The sequence below is a fragment of the Sturnira hondurensis genome, unplaced genomic scaffold, assembly GCF_014824575.4.
Source record: "Sturnira hondurensis isolate 20B ecotype Veracruz unplaced genomic scaffold, ASM1482457v3 Scaffold0004136, whole genome shotgun sequence".
NCBI classification, from domain to species: Eukaryota; Metazoa; Chordata; class Mammalia; order Chiroptera; family Phyllostomidae; genus Sturnira; species Sturnira hondurensis.
In genome coordinates this window covers 8,592,066-8,613,412 of record NW_028076767.1, presented here as the reverse complement: position 1 = coordinate 8,613,412, position 21,347 = coordinate 8,592,066, and the positions used below count along the sequence as shown (strand labels likewise).

At 43.2% G+C, this 21,347-nt stretch overlaps 1 protein-coding gene across 1 annotated transcript in view; it reads right to left on the bottom strand.

Moving 5' to 3' along the window:
* Positions 1-3,493: 3,493 nt before the first annotated feature.
* RFTN2 (raftlin family member 2) overlaps positions 3,494-21,347 on the bottom strand; it is a 62,272-nt gene continuing 44,418 nt past the window's right edge. Inside the window, exons 8-9 of the mRNA XM_037043690.1 lie at positions 17,232-17,310; positions 3,494-4,894 (exon numbers count right to left, since the gene is read on the bottom strand). Of these exons, the coding sequence (XP_036899585.1) occupies positions 4,622-4,894; positions 17,232-17,310 (352 nt within the window). The 3' untranslated portion in view covers positions 3,494-4,621. The remainder of the gene's footprint in view (positions 4,895-17,231; positions 17,311-21,347) is intronic.

The window sequence follows — 21,347 nt, the reverse complement described above, 5'->3', positions numbered from 1 at the left end:
GAGATGTAGTACGGTGCTGCGAGACGAGATTGCTAGTTCTTGGTGAGAGGATTATGGGTGAAATGAATGGGGGTTGCTATTTCTGAATAAGATGCCAAATTTTAGAGCAAGGGTAGAGACTAAGTCCTTGTTATTTTATGTTCTTGTTACTTCAATTATGTACCAGTTCCCAGATAACGTGCAGTCACTGTGGGAAGAACCCATCAGTAGAGAGTGGAAAGCTCATGTTTAACAGGATAGTATCAAGGAGAATGTGACTATATTGATTGGGGTCACATATCTGAGGCTTTAGGAGAGGCCACAGCTTGCTAAGTAGAAAGTTAAGTGTCAGAAGGAGGGGCCGCCGGAGTGTGCCTTTCTGGCTGTCATGGCCCTTCAAATCCCAGGCATTACGTCCTCTCCACTCTCGGCCTCTGTTCATTTGCAAGATTCCAGGGCTCCCCAGTACCTTATCGCTTATTACATACTTACTCAGAAATAAAATCATTACTCAGAATAGAGTGCAAAAAGCGACCAATGTGGCCTGGAAATGGGATGGTGAAGGGGAGGCCAAGTGGAGGGCAACAGGCAGAACAGATTTCTCTTTATAGGTGCAGAATTTCCACCGTGTGAGTTCCCTATTGCCTACTCTCCCAATGCCTGTGAAACCCTATACCTACCTATAAGGACCCATCTGCACTCCCTGATCTCAGGCCCTGACACAGCCATCTGCTGCTCTGCACCATCTGAGATTTTTAAAATATATTTTATTGATTATACTGCTGCAGTTGTCTCATTTCCCCCCTTTATTCCCCTCCACCCTGCACACCCACTCCCACCTGCATTATCTCCTACCTTTACTTCATGTCCATGGGTCATATATATAAGTTCTTTGGCTTCTACATCTCCTACATTATTCTTAACCACCCCCTGGCTATCTTCTACCTACCATTTATGCTACTTATTCTCTGTACCTTTTCCCCTCTCTCACCACCCACTCCCCCACTGATAACCCTCCATGTGATCTCCATTTCTGTGATTCTGATTCTGTTCTAGTTGTTTGCTTAGTTTGTTTCGGGTTTGTTTTATGTTTGGTTGTTAATAACTGTGAGTTTATCATTTTACTGTTCATATTTTTTATCTTCTTTTTCTTAGCTAAGTCCCTTTAACATTTCACAGCTTGTTGGTGATGGACTCCTTGAACTTGACCTTATCTGGGAAGCACTTTATCTACCCTTCCAGTCTAAATGAAAGCTTTGCTGGATAGAGCAATCTTGGATGTAGGTCTTTGGATTTCATGACTTGGAATACTTCTTTCCAGCCCCTTCTTGCCTGCAAGGTTTCTTTTGAGAAACGAGCTGATAGTCTTAGGGGAACTGGTTTGTAGATAACTGTTTCCTTTTCTCTTGCTGCTTTTAAGATTCTCTCCTTCTTTTTAATCTTGGCTAATGTAATTATAATGTGCCTTTTTGTGTGCTTTCTTGGTGTGTCCCAACTTCTTTGGGACTTTCTGAGCTTCCTGGAGTTCCTGGAATTTCCTTGGCCAGATTGGGGAAGTTCTCCTTCATTATGTTTTCAAGTAAGTTTTCCATTTCTTGCTCTTCCTCTTCTCCTTCTAGCACCCCTATGATTTGGATGTTGGAATGCCTAAGGCTGTTTTGGAGGTTCCTAATCCTCTCCTCATTTTTTTGAATTCTTGTTTCTTCATTCTGTTCCAAAGAATATTTATATCTTCCTTCTGTTCCAAATCTGTTGATTTGAGTCTCGGTTTCCTTCTCTTCACTGTTGGTTCCCTGTTTATTTTCCCTTATTTTACTTTCTATAGCCTTCACTTCCTTTTTTATTTTGCATCTGTACTCAGTCGCTTCTGTGAGCATCCTGATTACCAGTGTTTTGAACTATGTATCTGATAGGTTGGCTCTCTCTTTGTTGCTTAGTTAGTTGTATTTTTTCTGGAGTTTTGATCTGTTCTTTCATTTGGCCTATATATCTTTGTCTCGGCGCACCTGTCCCATTGTAAGAGGTGGAGCCTTAGGTATTCACTAGGGTGGGGCAACCGACTTTGCTGTGTGGTGGCATTGTATGTGGGTGACAGAAAGGGCACAATGACGCTTGCTTGGCTCTCGCCGTTTTCAGTCACTTTCCCCGCTTCCCATAATTGAATTGTGCCCTTTCAGGTGCTTCCCTGGTGCTGATTCCTGGGCTTGTTTGTTCTGGGACACTGCTGGCCCCTACAATAGACTTTCCTGTGAGGCTGGGAGTTTCTCCCGCTGCCCTCACCTCAACCCCCACAGGTGTTTTTAATCAGAGGTTTTGAGCCTTTATTTCCCCGCACTGGGGCCCTGGGTTGCCCAGTCTGTCTTGCTTCCGAGTTGTTCCTCCTGGTTTATCTGCATGCAAGTGTGGAACCACCCTGTCTACTAGGCACCACCTTGCTGCGAGTCCTCTCTGCCTGGCTGCTCATCTCCGTCACTCCTGCTGGTCTGGATGAATGTTTCTTTAACTCCTTGCTTTTGGACTTTCATACATTTTGGTTTCCTGGCATTTCTAGTTTTCTGTTTTTCAGTTGTTCGTTATCCTTCCTTTGGTTGTGCATGAAAGTGAAGTGTATCTACCTATACCTCCATCGGGGCCAAAACTTTAGAAAGAGGGGAAATGAAGGAAAAAGTGAGAGAGAGAAACATGATGTGCGAGAGAATCAGCAATCATTTGCCTCTCAAACTTGCAACCTTTTGGTCTCCTGGCTGGCACTCAATTCACTGAGCCACACCAGCCAGGGCAGACATAAATTTCTCTGCTTTTACTTCAGATCCCCTCGTATATTGACATGGTGATATAGGAGACTCTGCCTCTTGTAGACCCTGGCATTGGGAAAAGCTCTTGCCTTTTTCTGAGTATCTTTTCTGTGTTTCCTAATTCATGGCATTTTGTGGGCTACAGAAGTCATGCTTGTTTCTACCAAAAATTCACCAACTCTTACATGTGGAATTTAGGTTCATCTACAAAGCAAAAAACATTTCTGCAAATATTGTTAATGGCCGTTTCCACTGAATAATTCTTTTAATCTTTTTTATTTTATTTTATCTACTTATCTTTAGTAGGAAAGGGAAGGAGAGAAGGAGAGAAATATCAATATATGGTTGCTGCTGGTGCATCTCCTGCTGGGAACTGGCCCATGCTGGGAACTGGCCTGCAACCCAGGCATGTGCCCTGACTGGGAATTGAACCGGTGACCCCTTGGTTCACAGGCCAGCAGTCCATCCACTGAGCCACACCAGCCAGGACCTTAAATTTTTTTGTACCTATAAAGGTAATGCTTCTGCATGGTACAATTGGAATAATGCCATGGTAACCTTATCTACAATGCATGGAGATTGGCCTAGTTAATTATACTATATATTTGATAACACATAACACATAAATGTATAAAATATGTTATAAACATTTATGTTAATAAAATGATAGCCCAATAACAAATGACATTTTATTATTCAAATGATCTTATAATGTCAATACCACTAATAAAATTATATAGTATGTTGAATTCATAAGTGGCAGTCAGTTGTAATTTACTTGAAGGTTCCCACATTTCAAAGTAAGACTTTCATAGAATAATGAAAACCCTCTATTTTGTAGAATTTTAATCTTCTGGTAAAGGCCGGGCCAGGCAGAGGCGCCCCTGTGGCAGCACGTGAGAAGCTGAGACGGGCCAGCCGGGCCAGCAGGCCCGCTGCATGCGCTGTGGGCAGTCGCACTCCCAGGAGGGGAACTCCCGCCTTCCTCCTGATGCAGCCGCCAGAATGAAAGCACAGCTCACATCTAGACAGATGGAGATGGGACTGCAGTTTCCACTCACAGTTGTGATTTTCCCTTTCATACCGTTGCAATATAAGAAGTAAAATTAATTCTTCCTGTGAACTAAGATTTTTAAATATTGAGACTGGGTCCTTCCCGTATTGAATGTAAGGAAAGCTGCTTTGCTCTCCCTACTTCTGGCCGTTACAGACAACAGAGCTTACAGTGTGTGAGTCAGTACAGGGTTGGTAACACGGTGACCTGTGAAAAGCAAGGACATCACAAAAAGATGTTTTTTCAAAGAATATTTTAACAAATAGGGTTTGTTTTATTTATACATTCCATGGTTAAAGACAAAATTTGGACTTATTGTTATGTTCAGGAAATAGGAATTTCATTATTAGCCCTATGTGTGTGTGTGTGAGAGAGACAGACAGAGAGAGAGACATTATTTTTCAGTTTATCTAAGACTCTAAGTTCCTGAGATCTTTCTAATTAGGTGAAATACTGGTTGAGATATTTAGTCTTCTTACCAGGAATTGTAGGAAGTTATACTTTGTACATTCATGAGAAAATGAAGTAGATTATCAGTTAATAACCTAATGAGACATCTGTTTAAACAGATGTTTTTATTTGGGATCAGTGTAAACATGATTCTAAATTTACAAATGTGTTGGTTATTCTTCCTTGTCTGGGAGGTTGAGCCAAAGTTTTCCGCAGTTAGAAGCCGGCCTGAGCCTGGAAGAATTCAAACTATTCCGTAAATGCAGATACAGTAATGCAATCCCGTCAGCTGGCAGTTATTTAATAAGCACGTACAGGGCCTTCTCTTGCTTTGCTGCGAGGCTCACATGCACGTGACTTGAGTCACCCCGTCTTCCTGGTCAAAGGGTCCGTCCTCGAATTCCCGCAGGACGCTGTCACTGCTGCTGAACCCCGAGAAGCTGCTGCACTGTGCCGGCCTCTTCTCCTTGGGCCAGTGCTCTCCGGGAGGGGCCAGCGGGCCCTCCGCGGCCGGGCTTCTGTTCTCTGCAGGTGGGGACGTAGCCGTGTCTAGTCCAATGCTCCTGCTGGTGACCTTGTTCCTATCTTCGCCTTTTATATGCCGGCTGGCTTTCCTCTGAAACAGAGATTGGCACTGGGGGTTAAAAACATGGGTGCTCTCCTGTCCCCCTGATCTTGCACATGTTGTTCTCTGCCCGAAATGCCCTTTTCTGGCTTCTCTTCAAAGTCCTGCCCATCTTAAGGGCTGGCTCAGAGCCGTTCACATTCCCTCCTGTGGCAGGTGAAAAAGCAACCCCCGCCCCTTGCCTTTCGCAGCCCTTCCTAGCTTCCTGGCGCAGTACTCTCAGCAGTGGCAGGCTGGTTGAGTGCATGTCTGGACCCTCGGTGACATCCCTGAGGACAGAAACCTGTTGAGATCACAGTTTGGGGAATAAGATGGGGTAGAATACATTGAAGATCCCATCTTTCTTCTTGGTGTTAATTGGGATCGAACAACAGAAAGGGGTCACCAGGGGCCACCTCACACCCATTTCACTGAAGAATGGACAGCACAGAAGAGTCCCAGATAATTCAGACCGAGTTTAGGCCTAAAGCTTCCTCCTGGGTCAGGCAGACCTCTCCCCTCATCCTGCTACAAACTGCTCCTACTGGATGGGGTTGGGGACTTGGGGTGGGCTGGGGACGCTCAGCCCCGGGACCAGCCCACTCTGCACACTGTCTGATAAGCTGCAGGTGTTTTTGCTTTGAAATATTTATTGAAGGCTGACAATGTTCTTGGTGCAGTTCAGACTAGAGGAGGGCACGGTCTCTGCCCAGGATGTGAGAATAAGATGTCTAAGTCAGTAACAGGGAAGGTCAGGGAGAGAACTGGCGGCATGTTCAGGCTCCGACGAGATTTCCTTACAGGAGCTTCTTTAATACTGAAAACAGGACACAGATTAGAATGCAATCATGTACTTTCAGGTATAGAAAACGGAAACGAGTAAATTAAAAGATAAAGATAAAATTTTAGAAGATAAATAAAAGTGATAAATTTAAAAAGCACAGTAATTTCTCAGCTTACAAAGAGTTTACTTGTGAGAAAACAGGGATTACCATTCAATATGGCAGCATAGATAAGCACGGCTCGGCTCACCTCCTTGCACAACCACATCAAAATTACAACAAAACTACAGAGCGACCACTGTTCAAAACGACCAGAAATAAAGCTGAATGGAAGTCTTGCAGCTATGGAATGAAAGAAGAAACCACACTGACTGGTAGGAGGGATGGAGATGTGTAACAGGCTGGTTCCACACCTGTGTGTGTCAGATAAAATTTGGGAGGGGTATCTCAGGAGTGAGGTGTCCCAGCCCTTCACCAGGCCCCCCAGCCCAGAGATCCAGTGACAGGAAGGTAAGTCCCCATAACTTCTGGCTGTAAACACCAGGTCAACTGAGGCTGTGGAAGGCAAACTGCTAGAGTCCCAGGCAGTTCCTCTTAAATGGCCCCCACGCAGACTTACTTGAACTCACTCCCTCTGAGCTCCAGCGTGGGAGCAGCAGATTAAAAGGCACCAGAGACAAATGGGGAGGAACTGAAGTGCCTGGCATCAGTGCGAGAGCTGGGGGGCACCTTGCTCCCAGACAGAAGTGCTGACAGAGGTCACTGTGCCTTTTCTGAGCCCTCCTCCAACAGAGTGGGCAAGTGGGCACCACATCTGAGACCCCATCAACCTGGTTCACTCTGTTTGCCCTTCCCTGGTTATTCCCCAAGGCTCTGCCCCAGCCAACTTTCAGGCCCCCGAAGTTGTTTTCAGTGACTTTTCCATACAAATGGCTTGTCTTGGCTCATGCTTCAGGGTTTCCTAAATTCTCTCAGACAAGCAGCATCTGGCCTCAGCATGCCCTGTACCTATTGCTAAGTGGCCCCAGGCCTGGCTCTTGCAGGAGCTGGCCTTGGTTCACAGCTTGAACTTGCTTGGGCACCTCCAAGTCCTACAAGTAGCAACTGACAGCAGATCACGTTGCACTTTATGCTGGGTGGCCCCGGATAGAATACAGGTGGTGGCCGACCTTGGCCTGCACCTTCTGGGAGGCCCCAGAGCCTGCACACTTGGGGAAGCTACAGACCATGTCAGAGCACCACTACCCAACTACTTACACAAGTGACACACTCAAGGGGCAAACTCCAGAGTCCTGCTGAAGTAAGTCTTGCTCTGGGGTGTGGGACCCCGCACAGCTGATCCTCGAGGGTGATCTGTGTTTTGTGTTCCTGGTCACGGTCGGTTCTTGCAGCTGATCAGCCCGATAAATCCCTCCCATTGACCTGCCAACAGCAATCGAAGCTTAACTACAAGAGGAGGGTGTACCCATCCCACTCAGTGGGCACAACTGGAGTACTCAGCTTGGGCGATGATAGGGAGGCTGCGCCACTGGACTCTACAGGCCACCTACTACATTAGGCCACTTCCAAGCCAGGGAGTTGTAGCAGCTCTACCTAATACATAGAAACACAGGGAGGATGCCCAAGGGAGGAGCTAAAGAAACATGGCCCAAACAAAAGAATAGAACAAAACTCCAGAAAAAGAACTAAACAAAATGGAGACAAGCAATCTACTAGATGCAGGGTTCAGAACACTGGTTATAAGGATGCTCAGTGAACTTAGTGAGAACATCAACAGTATAAAAAAAAGCATGGAAACCATAAAAAAGAACTGGTCAGAAATGAAGAATACACTACGTGAAATGAGAACAATTTACAGGGAATCAACAGTAGAATGAATGAAACCAAGAACCTAATAAGCTATTTAGAATATAAGGAAGCAAAAAACACCCAATCAGAACAACAAGAAAAAAAAAGAATATAAAAAAATGAGGATAGTGTAAGGAGCCTCTGGGACAACTACAAGCATTCCAACATTCGCATAATGAGGGTGCTGGTAGGAGAAAGATGAAGAAATTGAAAACCTATTTGAAAAATAATGACAGAAAAGTTCCCTAATTTTGTGAAGGAAATATACATGCAAGTCCAGAAAGCACAGAGAGTCCCAATTATGATGGATGCAAAGAGGCCCACACCAAGACACGTTATAATTAAAATGCCAAAGGTTAACAAATAATCTTAAAAGCAGCAGAGAAAAGCAGTTACCTACAAGGAAGCTCCCATATGACTGTCAGCTGATTTCTCAAAAGAAACTTTGCAGGCTGGAAGGGATTGGCAAGAAATATTCAAAACGATGAAAAGCAGGGACCTACAACCAAGATTACTCTAACCAGCAAAGCTATCCTTCATTTAGAAGGGCAGTTATCCTTCAATGGAAGGGCAGTTAAAGAGATTCTCAGACAAAGAAAAAGCTAAAGGAGTTCATCATCACCAAACCAGTATTATATGAAAGGTTAGAGGGTCTTCTTGCAGAAGAGGAAGAAGATAAAACATATGAACAATAAAATGGCAATAAATGCATAACTGTCAATAATTGAATCTAAAACCAACTAAATGAACAAGCAGAAGAGAAACAATCATAGATACAGAGAACGTGTTGATAATTGCTAGATAGATGGAAGGGGAGTAGGAGGATGGGTGGGCAAAGGTGATGGCATTAAGAAGTACAGACAGTAGTTACAGATGGGGATGTAAAGTGCAGCATAGGGAATATAGCAGCCAGAGAACACATATGCATGACCCATGCACATAGACGACAGTGTGGGGGTTGCTAGAAGGAATGACAGGTTCTGCGTGGAGGGGAAAGGGGAAAAAATTGGGACAACTCTAATAGCATAAACTAAAATAGAATTTAAATGAAAAAAACAGAGTCTGTTTGCCAAAACTTCATCTATATGTTATTTGGGAACTGGGATTACATTTTCCTAAATGTAAGAGTTAAAATTATAAAATTCCTTTTTTTAAATTATAAAATTCTTAGAAAACAAAAACCATAGAAGTCAGATGCCCAGGCTAATCTTAGAAAAGTTTGCTAACTTATAGGCTTATTGAACTGTACTATATAAAGTAAAAAAGTGTTTTCTACTGGTTTTCAAAGCAAATATATAAAGCAGACAGCTTTATTAAATATATATTAAATATATGAAATATATAAAGCAAATATATAAAGCAAACGGCTTTATTAGCCTGGGTTCCTGTGGAATGTAACCCATGTTTATGATGTGGTTGGTACAGGAAGATGCGGCCCTCAGCAGGCTGCCTGCAAAGGAGTGTTACTAGAGTCCTTGGGCAAGTTCAAGGGCACGGAATCTAAATGGGTCCTACTTCAACAAAGGCCCAGCTTCATGGCATGTTCTTATAGTACTGGGACGCTGGCCAGTGAGGATCCAGCCTTTGGGCTGCAGGCAGCGCGGATGGGTACTGCCAGACTGGGCCCCTTTCTGGAGCCTGGCTACTGGCTCCCTTCCCCATGTGCATAAAGAATGCATTCACTCCTGGATGACCTCTCAGTGCCCACTGAATGAAAACGGGAGGACAGGGTGCCTGGGAGTACTTGGCTGCCTGCATCTTCCCTCCCTCGCCCACACCAGGGCCAAAGGTAAATTTTGCAATAAACTCCTATCATATATCAGCCAACACAGGCCAACTCTTACACACTGAATAAGAATTTTCTTAGCAAAAATTGGGTATTTTCCAAAATAAGATGATGTTATTCACTTTTAGATAGGTACTTATTTTAAAATTTTATTTATTGAATTTATTGGGGTGACATTGGTTAGTAAAATTTTATAGGTTTCAGGTGTACAATTCTATAATATACATCATTTGTATATGGTATTGTACGTTCACCACCCCAAGTCAAATCTTTTTCCATTAGCATTTACCCACATTACCCATTTCTACCTTCCACCCCACACCCCGCTTTCTCTCTGGCCATCACCACACTGTGTGTGTGTGTGTGTGTATACATACATATTTATATGTATATATTTTACTTAATCCCTTCACCCTTTTCACCCAGCTCCCAACACCTCTCCCCTCTGACAGCTGTCAGCCTATTCTCTGTATCTATGCGTCTGTTTCTATTTTGTTAATTTTGTTCATAGATAAGTATTAAGTAAACAGCCAGCAAATGTAAGTGTCAGATATTAGAAGATGACAAATACCTAACATGGTAACGCTAAATAAAGAAAGGTTTCAGAACGCTTTTCTTTTTTACCATGTGACTATTCATAAATACATTTCAGCAATCATAATGCCTCCCTATTCCACCCTCACTCCACATGAAATAATAGCATTTCCAATTAATCGAATTGCAGTGTTCTTATAACTTAGAGTGTAGGAGTCTGAAGCCTGACCAGTCCTTGGAGATCATCTACTCTAACTGCTCATTCTACAAAGGTAGGACCCTGGACCAGAAGAAGATGGGGTTCGCCCAAGGTTAGGGAAAGGCTCAGTGGATTGAGCACCGGCCTGTAAACTGAAAGGTCGCAAGTTCAAATCTCAGTCAAGGCACATGCCTGGGTTGCGGGCCAGGTCCCCAGTGGTGCGCGTGCAAAAGGCAACCACACATTGAAGTTTCTATCCCTCTCTCTTCCCCTCTAAAAATAAATAAATAACAAATCTTTTAAAAAATAAGGAAGTTAATGTATATATGAAATATTTCTTGGTATTCATGAGATTTTTAAAAATTTAAATTTAAATTTGTTTTGAAGGAGAGGGGAAGTCAGGAAGAAATAGAGGCAAACATTGATTGGTTGCCTCTCATATGTGCCCCAACTGGGGACCGAACCTGCAAGATAAGCACAAGCCCTGACTGGGCATAAAACCGGGAACCTTTCAATTTATGGGTGATGCCCAACCATCTGAGCCACACTGGCCAGGGCTTCCTATGATTTTATTATAGTCACCCTGGAAAAGATCGAATTCAGAACATTTCTCTGGCTGTTGCTTCTTCGTTTCTTGGTCTGCACTAGAGAAATAATTCAACAGGTGTGCCCATGAAGTCTTTGCCTCTTGAAATCATTCATTTTGAGATATATTTGGAAGACAAGAAGATTATTTGAATGCAAAACTGCTCTAAAGAACAAAATATGTAAAACTGGAGCCATTAAAATCCCAGCACCAATTCTCTCCATGTTTCTTTTAGTAACAGAAGTCCTCCCCACCCCCAATGCCCCATCGGTTTTAGCAGGGCACGTGGTATTTCAGTGTGGTGCCCGCTCATGGGTGCCCAGATTACATTTCCCAGCCTCCCTAACAGATGCCTGTGGCAACATAAATAAGTTGAGACCAATGGGCTGTGAGCAGAGCTATGTCTGTGACTTGGGGAGCAGAGCTGCAGAAGCATGCCTGCAAGTCCTTATGACTGCTTGCTGGCTGGACGTGGTGACCGTGTGGCAGCAGCTCTGGTCCAGAGGCAGGAGCCAAATGTCCAGGGGGCCAGAGCTGACCAGTCACGACGTAGAGCCAAGCTCTGCCTTCCTGTGCCTGCCCATCTGTAGACCATTCCTGGAGAGAGACTGGCAGTTGTAGTGAACTCATTCTCTGTGGGCCTTTTGGGCATTGCATTGTGACAGCAACTAGTCACTGATTGATAACTAGTAGGAAAAAGTTGTGGGTGACTAATGTTTTTCAGATTAATTTTTCTGACTTTCCAATAATAAAAAATTTCAGGTTTAAAGGATAGTAAAAATGAATGCTTCTATACTTACCACTTAATTCAACACTTGTTAGTATTTTGCCATATTTGCTTTACATACATGTAAAGGTGCATTTTTGAACTTCAGAAAACATTAATACATTACATTCCTATATACTAGTGAAGGTAACCTTTAGCTGGAGAGTTGTTAGGAATTCTGGATTTTTCTTCAGTTTCTTCTCAGAGTTTAGGTGTGTTTGATTATTTAATATAAAAACACCTTCCTGCCCTGGCTGGTGTAGCTCGGTGGATTGAGCACAGGCCTGCGAACCACATGACTGCGGTTTGATTCCCAGTCAGGGCACATGCCTGGGTTGCAGGCCAGTTCCCTGCAGGCCAACTCCCAGCAGGGGATGTGCAAAAGTCAGCCATACATTGATGTTTCTCTCCCTCTATCCTTCCCCTCTAAAGGTAAATAAGTAAATAAAATCTTAAAAAAAAAAGAATTTCTACTTTAAAATAAAAAAACAAAAACAAAACACCTTCCTATGGAAACAAAAGCAACATTTCATCTGAAGAGGCCCGCTCGAGCCCTCCTTGTGTTTCCTAACTGAGCCCTTCTCACGGTCCTGTGGCGGGCGCTGCTGTGCACACTCTGCAGACGAGGACACGGAAGCTCGGAGACTGCGGCGGACGCAGCGTGCAGGTGTGCACGCCCACAGGGAACCCAACTCCAGGTCCCCGGAAACTAATGACCTTTTGGTTCAGAGGGAAATAGGCTAGAGAATTGAACTGAAATGGAGACTTTTTAGGTACTAAAAGATATGATGAATTTTACTTTAATCTTCAAAAGGAATAAAGTTAAGCCAGGAGATCTTGGAAGAAACACTGTGAACATTTAAGAGGTGGAAGTACAATCTTGGTCTGAGCGTCTTACCCTACTCAGCATGGCTCACTTCCTTGAATCCGTTTAGAGGCCACTCCCCCAAGTAAAGAAAAATGAAAATAGACAACAGAAAGCACGGTAACAAGAGCCTCGCTTTACTAAACTACACAGCCTCGTGCAGAGAGAAGAAAGGTCGACAAGCTCATCACACTTCATAAGAAGCCCATCACCCCAGGACAGCCTTTTCTGAGGTACAAAGACAGAAACCGCGGTCTGTGTGACTTGTAAGGCAAACAACCTTTTACTTTTAACTCTTAAATCATCATATGCAAAATGTGTATTTCAGTGCATTTTAGCACCTGTGGACAGATTTGTGTGACCCCAAGCAGAACAATTCCATTATTCTCCCAAACTTTCCCAAACACCCAATACCTGGCGACCACCAATCTGTTCTCCACACCATAGCTCTGTCTTTTTGAGAATGTCCTGTAACTGGGATGGTGCCATCTGTAACCTTTCAATGCTGGCTTCTTTTGATCAGGATGCCTTAATCCAAGTTATTGTGCGCACCCTGCCTTTCTCTGAGTAGTGTTGTGTTGTGTGAATGTAGTGCGGCTGTTTGGTCATTCTCCTTTGGAAGATATTTGAATTGTTCCCAGTTCTTGGAGGCTATGAATGGTCCTGCTATGAACATTTTTATGTATAGGTTTTGTATGAACACAAGTTTTTATTTTTCTAGCGCTCAACAGTGGGAGGGCTGGGTCGTATGGTAAGTGTATGTTTAATTTTGGAAGAAGCCGCCAAACTGTTTTCCACGGTGGCTGTCCCATTATGCGTTCCCAGCAGCAGGGCACGGGGGTCCCAGCTGGTCTTCAACCTTGCCAATTCTCGACACTGTCAGTATTTTTTATTATAGTCATGCTAATAGGCATTTGGTAGTATCTCACCATGGTTTTAATTTGCCTTTCCCTTGCGGCTAATGATTTGTGTGTCTTTTTATGTGCTTGTTTCTCACCTACATATCCTCACTGATGAGGCTTCCAAGTCTTTTGAGTATTTGTAACTGGGTTGTTTGTTTTCTTATTGTTGAGATTTGAGATTTGATACGGTCTGAATACAAGTTCTTTGTCATACATATGATTTACAATTTTTTTTCTTCCAGGCTGTAGCCTGTCTTTTCATTTTCTTTTGTTATTAGCAGAGCAAAGTTGCTAATTTTGATAAAATCTAATTTATCATTTTTCTTATACATTATGCTTTTGGTGTTATGAGTAAGGAACCCTTTCCTAGCCCCACTGCATGAAGAATTTTCTCCTATTATTTTCTAAAAGCTTTTAGTTTTACTAAAACAAACTAGTTTTCAATAGTTGAAAGAAAACTGAGGCAGTAAATGGGAGTATAAATATTTTGGATTGACATTTTCCATGTTTCAAACTTCTAAGCTACCTAGAATATTGCATATAATATCTGTGAAATACAAAACAAATTTCAAAAGGAAAGGTACTGATAACTTTAGAAGAAAAAAAATTCCAACAGTATACTTCATTATGAAGTTCTCAGTTTCATATTTCTCAATTCTCAATTTCGTCCCCAACAGGGGCATGAAATGGGTTTAACATGAGGGTACTGTTCTATGTTGAGTGCAATTGAATACAGAAAACCTTATACATCTTGACATTAGTCTCAGTAGAAGAAAGAAATTTCTTCTCAAGTGTCCAACTGTAAGATCAGTTTCTACCAGCCCATGAAATTTATCATTTTAATGAAAACTCATCGACAATCACAGGGAAACAGTTGTAATTTATCAAATTTCTACCAACTGGTTTTATATCTATACACCTTCAAAAAATTCTTCAAAAAAACTTTGCAAATTAAAAAAAAACTTTGCAAATTAAGCAATTCCCTCATCAGCCCCCCCCAAACAGCAACTGATTTCAAGGCACAATCAAAGAACTGTGCCACGTGGACATACAACCCCATGAATTTTTCAAGGCTTATCATAAATATAACTGTCACAAAATACATATGAGATAGCTAAATCAGCTCCATGGGATATTAATAGCCTACTTTTCCAATAATACCGCTACCTTTTTGAGGTAAAATAAATTGTTTTCACTAGAGAAAATAAAAAAAATTTACAAGTTAGTTTTCTGTTATAGCTGTTAGTTACTTCAGCTGAAGACAGAACCACCTACGTGTTCTGCCTGAAATAATCTCAATATCCTGAGATTTCTTCCTAGGAAAATGAAACCCTGTCAAAGGAAGAAATAGAAAATCTACTTAGAAGCAGAATTCTGAGCTATAAATATTCCTGGGCTTCTCATTAATACAAGCTGTTATATATAAATGAGCCAGTAACTTTATATTACAGTGAATGCAAATATAAAAATTACCTAAAGAAAAGCTACCACTAGACTACTAACTAGTATTTAAAGTTAAACAAAAAGGGCTTAAATATTTCCAGGGAATCAGAAAACTAAGTAGGAGAGACTGTAGGGAAGCTGAAGTTTGGTTCTTCTCACCCTCACACACACCAGATCCATGACCTTCAGTCAACACATCTCAAGAGGCTGTCAATTCTGCTTCTCTTTCCTCAGAAATGATGACTATTTGTAGAGTCTGTTTTTGTTTTTAGAGAAAAGGCTGTAGCATGGTGCAAAGGTGCTCTGGGTGAGGGGAGAGAAGAATGAAAACTTTCTCTAGCCATTCTCTGCATGCACCCACCCTTGATTCTTTTTGACAGAGTATTTCCTAATGAACTTGTGAACTTGAGCCATCTTCACTGGAAGTGCTGTGTGTGTGTGCACATGTGCTCACCCAGGGGCTCCTCTGTGGCCTTTCTAACGTCCGTGAACTTGGTGGCTCTGCTTTCCTGCTGCAGGGAGGTGTCTTTCTACTCACCCTTCTCCCTCTCCATCTGCTCAACTGTTAAGCCAGCTGGATGCTTTCATTAATTTTTTTTTAATGGAAAGATTCTTTTTCAGCCCTGGCTGGTGTAGCTCAGTGGATTGAGCTCGGGCCTGCAAACCACATGATCGCGGTTTGATTCCCAGTCAGGGCACATGCCTGGGTTGCAGGCCAGTTCCCAGCAGGGGACTCATGAGAGGCAACCATACATTGATATTTCTCTCCTTCTCTCCTTCCCTTCCCCTCTAAGGATGAATAAATAAAATCTTTAAAAAAATTCTTTTTCAAATTCATGTGAGACAATTTAGCATGGTGGTATTATACATGGGGCGGGGCAAAAGTAGGTTTACAGTTGTGAGTGTGCAAAGCACAGAGTTTATTCTTGTGTTATTATTGATTAATTATTACATTGTTTTCCATACAAAATCTACCACTGTTAGCTCTACCCTGTATACTGTTAGTTTAACTTTGCCAGTTTAAAACCTTTAATGTTTTTTAAAACAAAATTTTTTAATGTTGTGGACAAAAAAGGGGCCACACAGTAAACCTGACAGGCTCAGGGGAGGTCTGTGTGGCGGCCTTACAAACTCGGAGACTGAAAGCAACCACATAGGATTGCTTAAAGTGAAAACTTCTTAATTAAAAGCAGGTCATGGTGGGTAGTCACACGTAGGCCGGTAGATAAATGACAAATGACAAATGTCATTTTTCTTGACAAATGTCAGTCTTTACCTTAACTGAGCCTGTCTATCGTCTTTTTGTGTCTAAAATAGCACACCTTTGGAATGTCTGAATAATCCCTCTTCCTCTCCGGACCTCTCAGGGCACAATCTCCCACCAGAGCACAAGACCACTGAACCCCTCATGGTTATCTTCTTGCCCACAGGCCACCTCTGTGTGCTGGGAGTGCCCATTGCTAACTACCCCGTACCCGCCAATATAAAAGAAGCACGTGTCTCTCCAATTCACCCTTTGTCCAGCCTCAGAGATTCCCCCGCTTTGCCTTCCTGCACCTCCCTAATCTGCCTCCGCCAAATGACATGCAACCCTTCTCAGGCCTCCTCCTTTGACTGTAACATATAAAATAAGCTGCAAAATTTCCATCCTCTGGAGCATTTTCTCAATCTGTTGAGATTCTGCTTCCCAGCAACTGTCATCAGTTTGGCTCAGATAAACTTGAAAAAGTCTGTACAGGTTTGGACGCCTCTTACATTGACAATGCACAGAAAAGGAAACTATACAGAGCTAAAAATGAACTTGAGGAGACAATACAAAAGCAATGACAGAGGTCACAACAGACAAGATCCCACAGATTGGTTGCAGGATTCGACACATTCACTCACAAAACTTAGAACTGTAAGGAGGAAAAACGTCCTCTACTTTCTTAGGTTCAGTGACTACAAATTTAAGTGGCAGAGGACAGGTGAACGGAAGAAAAGCCTTACTTTGGATGTGCATGGGGGCTTCACAGAGAGGAAGTGAAAACCCAGAGGTAGTTACCCCGGGGGCTTGTACACCTCTTTGACGAAGGGACATGCGCTGTAGAGGAGCGACCGGACAAAGGGAAGGGGTTTGGGCTGCTCGGAGAAGAAAACGTGGGAAGGTAAGGACATGGGGAAAGCAGGGGAAGATGGTGGTCGTTTCAGCAGGTCTGTTTGTCAGTACTATCCCCAGTGACAGTCACCTCTGCTGGCTGACTTCTCTTCCTGGTACTGGAGCAGGAGCCGACTTTACAAACGGAAGTCGATGTCACTTTATAAAGAGAAATTCCTGCCCTGCTTTTTCTCAGAAGGGCGGAGGGCAGAGTGCCCCCCCCGCCGCCCCCGTGTCTGCTGTTTCCTAATTGCCTTCTGCTCAGAATAACCCTTCAGCCGGTGGGGCATGTTCTGAGCTGGCGTGTTCTGATCCCCCTCAGAACTGCCCCATGTTGCTGGGCCGCCGGCACACTTCCCTTGTTCTATGTTGGTTCAGAAGACTATTTCCATATCAAAACCACACTTCCCCATCTGTATTCACCATTTAGAATTAGAACGAGAGTTCCAGGATTAAATGCTCCAATATAACACTCAGTCATGAAGTATCAGCCTTACTCACTTCTGGTGTTTGAGCCGCTGAATTCCATAGAACTGGCCTCTGAAGAAACACAACCTGCTTTGTAGCCAAATTCCCTTCACTGCAAATTAAAACAACAGCATTAGTATTTGTGAATTAGTAACTTCTATATTTCACATGTGGCTAGAATGTCCCTTTGTAAAATAACCTCCCAATCCAAAAATAATTCAGAAATTATTTTACATAAGTTGCAGCTGGAAAAACAAGGAGAAAAATCCCCCCAAATGGAATATGGCCATTACGAAAGAAAATTTTAATGTTAAAACCTTGCCACCTCATCATACTAACATAACTGTTTTCGCCTGTGTCCCCTTCTAGTCTGTGTCTACGTGATGCATTTCTGCGTGTCTGTAACCGCCGCACACCTGCACTTGTGTGTTCTGTGCTCCTCGTGTAACGCCCTGCCCTCGTTGCACAGCTCAGCTGTATTCTTAATAGCTGCATGGTCTCTCAAAGACCTAAGATACCAAAATGTACTAAAGTCTTTCCTTTATTTAAAAAAAACTAGGGTATTTCCAGGTTTCCATAGATACAAATAATGCTGCTATGGAACTATGTATAGTTTTCCTATTCTTATGACTCAAGAAATATGCACAGTCTTATTCTTATGATTCAAGGAAATCTTGAGACAAATTCTCAGGAGCAGGATTATTAAGTCAAAAGCGTATGATTTAAAGTTTTTGTCTGCATTGTGAAATTTGTCTTTTAAAGAGAAGAGACTAATTTGAGCCGCCACATGTGAAGAATTTTGTATCGCTTTTCAGCCGAGGGACTTGAGCCGCAGCTATTGGTTTTCTTCGCAGAGGCCGCACTGTGAGCAGCTACTCAGTATTCTCTTTATTAACGACCATCACGGCCAATTACCCTTTGCCAAAGACGACTTGGGGTTTGGATTTCCCTGAAATGTTTTTCACAGTCTCCATGGATTTATGGGGAGAAGTGTCTGTAGCTAATGTTGCTCAGTTACGACTTTTATTATGCAAAAAAACCCCAACAAAACCTCACTATTAGCTGAATTTTATGCTGAGCTCCTTTTTCTGGAAAACAAATGCAACACTGAAACTCTGGCCCTGAGAGGTACTTGTCAGACCCACACACTGGAGCACCCCAAACTTACTGGTGCTGTTGAATTTTGAGACACAAACTAATCTTTCCCCAAAGTGGGCAGGGGAGGCTTCTTCTTTATTTTTATTTTTAAAAGACTGCTTCTGGTCTAATCTCATTGTAGTTTGACTTTCGAAGGAAAAGACTTGATATGAAATGTATCGTAACTTAAACCATCAGGAGACCTCGGCTGTGACACAGGCAAACAGGGAGGTGAGTAGCCGGGTCCCGCATGCCCTGTCTCTCTCTCTGGGAAGAGGAGTTTTTGTTTGCATTGTGAAACTTGTCTTTTAAAGAGAAGAGACTGATTTGAGCCGCCACATGTGAAGAATTTCGTATCGCTTTTCAGGCAAGGGTCTTGAGCCACAGCTATGCGTTTTCTTTGCAGATGCTGCTTTGTGTACCGGAAAAGGAACCCGAGTGGTTTTGGAACCAGAAGTTCCTGGATTCAAGTCCAGACTCTCCCATAGCACTTGACAGCTGATAACTTTAGTGAAATCCTTAAATTCCCTGACTTTCTTTCCCTATCAGGGACCTTGTGAAGGATCAATAAATCCACTTCCATGAAGACCTTCCACTCTGCCTGCCACTGGAAGGAGCACAAGAATGTCATTTCCTTCCACTTCCTCCATTTACTTAATAAAAGAGGGGTGGAGTTGAAAAGCAGGGAAATGTCTCTGAATCACGAATAGAAAAGTCGAGGGAAAGGGTACACAAGAATAGAGGTTTCTGGGTAATGTTCTAGGTGTGTGATCCACTCAGAGAATCACATGACGGAACAAAGGCCTGCCACTATCCACAAATGAGGAGGAAAGAGCAGGGTCAAGTTCTTCTTGACTAGAAAGCAGGAGGAGACTGAGGTAGGGACTGTGGGTGGTGCTGAAGGATTCACAGGGTGGGGCAAGTCTGACTGCCCTGGGAGATACTGTGTGTCCTAGAGCAGGCTTCTCCTCCTTTACCAACAGGGCAAAACGGTAAACGTGGAGACGGCCTCTCAAAGGCTGGCTAACTCAGGTCAGTCTCCAGATGCCCAGATAAAACTTTGGAAGGTCAGCATGTTCCCACATCTTGGGAGGTCCTTAGAGCCAGGTCTTTAGTTTGAAATATGCCTGAGGCCTCTAAGTAGAACTGAGGGAAAGAGGGCTGGAGCCTCACAGAGCGACAACTGGTGGTAAGGGCACGGGAGTCACTCCCTGTCTCTGAGGTTCCTGAGGGCCACTGTATTTACTGAGCTGGGACAGGACACAGGATGGGGCAGAGTAGGTTTACAGTTGTGAGGACATGAAACAGAATTTATTCTTGCATTATTATTTATTAATTATTGCATTATTTTCTATACAAACAACTGTAATCCTATTTTGTCATACCCTGCATTTGCCCTGCAGCACAAACTTCTGAAGGAATTTGGCTGCTGAGGTCACTATGGGACTAGAGAGTGCTTCAAATGCCCCGGGCGCTCTCAGAGGACCAGGCCTGCGTCGCCTCTCCCTACAGAAATTGTCATCCAAAAAGCACAAGAGGCAGAAGGAAATGGGCTCCACCGGTTCTACAGCTTTTACGCTACAAAGTGCCGGATGCATCGTTTTCCTGTGATGTGTTGCTCAGAGAGGCAGTCCACGTGAAATAGCAGGAGTGGCTTTAGAGTCAGACGGATTCTGGGTTTGCATCCCAGCTCTGCTGCTTGCTAGCTGAGTGACACCAAGCTAATCACCCAATTGTTCGGAGCCTCCTGTTTCTTTTCTGTAAAACAGACAGTTCTGAAGGTATCAGTGAGATAATGGATGCAAAGTTCTTAGCACAGACCCTGGGCACAGCAGATGCTCAATAAAGGTTTCTTTCTCCCCACCTTTTCTTCTTCCATGTATTTCATAAGGAAGCAAGAAGAAGACAGTATTTAAGTGTTGTTTACGGAGAAACAACAATTAATAGACTGGTATTAATAGACTATCAAGAAAAAGCCTGGCCTTGGCTGGTGTGACTGAGAAGTTTGAGCACCAGTCTGTGATCTGAAAGGTCGCTAGTTCAATTCCCAGTCAGGGCACATGCCTGGGTTGCAGGCCAGGTCCCCAGCAGGGGGCTTCCCAATAAACAGAAGGTCTCACGGATAAAACTAAAACTTCACAGTAACTTCATCTTGCGTAGTGCTTTTAGTGTATTGAGTACTTGCCATGTAAATTAGCATTTGTTTCTTATGATAGTTCTTCTTCTTAGTATTTTTAAAAGATTTTATTTATTTATTTTAGAGAGAGGGGAAGGGAGGGAGAAGGAAAGGAGAAGGAGAGGGAGAGAAAGCTCTTGTGCGACCCTAATCGGGGACCTGGCCTACAACCCAAGCATGTGCCCTGACTGGGAATGGAACCAGTGACCCTTTGGTTTGCAGGCTGGCACTCAATCCACTGAGCCACACCAGCCAGGGCTATGACAGTCCATTAGAGTGCACAGAGAAGACCTTTCCTCTCATTTTATGAATAAGGACATTGAGACCCAGAGTTCTGAGAGTTTTGTCTTTGTCACCTCAGTTCCCACCCTTTGCATAGCACCACGGTCTCTCTACAGCAAGTGCAGAATGAGTCAGTGAAGCCCTGACCACAGGGACGGTGGCCTAGTTTAATTCCACTCTGACTGGAAAACTATAATCCATGGGTAAGTGTAGACTATTTTGCAAAGTCCGGTTTTGTCTGTAGCATCATCCAAATAGAGCATTACAATTCAAGGTTGTAGTGGAGGATAATGGAGAAAATAAAAACAAGCATTAATTTTTCCTGGGCCAACCAGAGCATGCAAACACACCTTACGGGCCCCGTGGTAGGCAGTATGGCAGAAGGAAGGGGAGGCGGGAGCAAGTTCGTGACCTGTGGCATTCGAGCTCCACATTAAAGATGAAACACTAAAATCTTTGCCTTAAAAAGCTTGCCCCGTGAATTCGATTATAAAAAGAAGCAAGCAAGAAAAGTAGAAAGTAATTCTATCAGAGTCTGACAATATCTGTGGTGA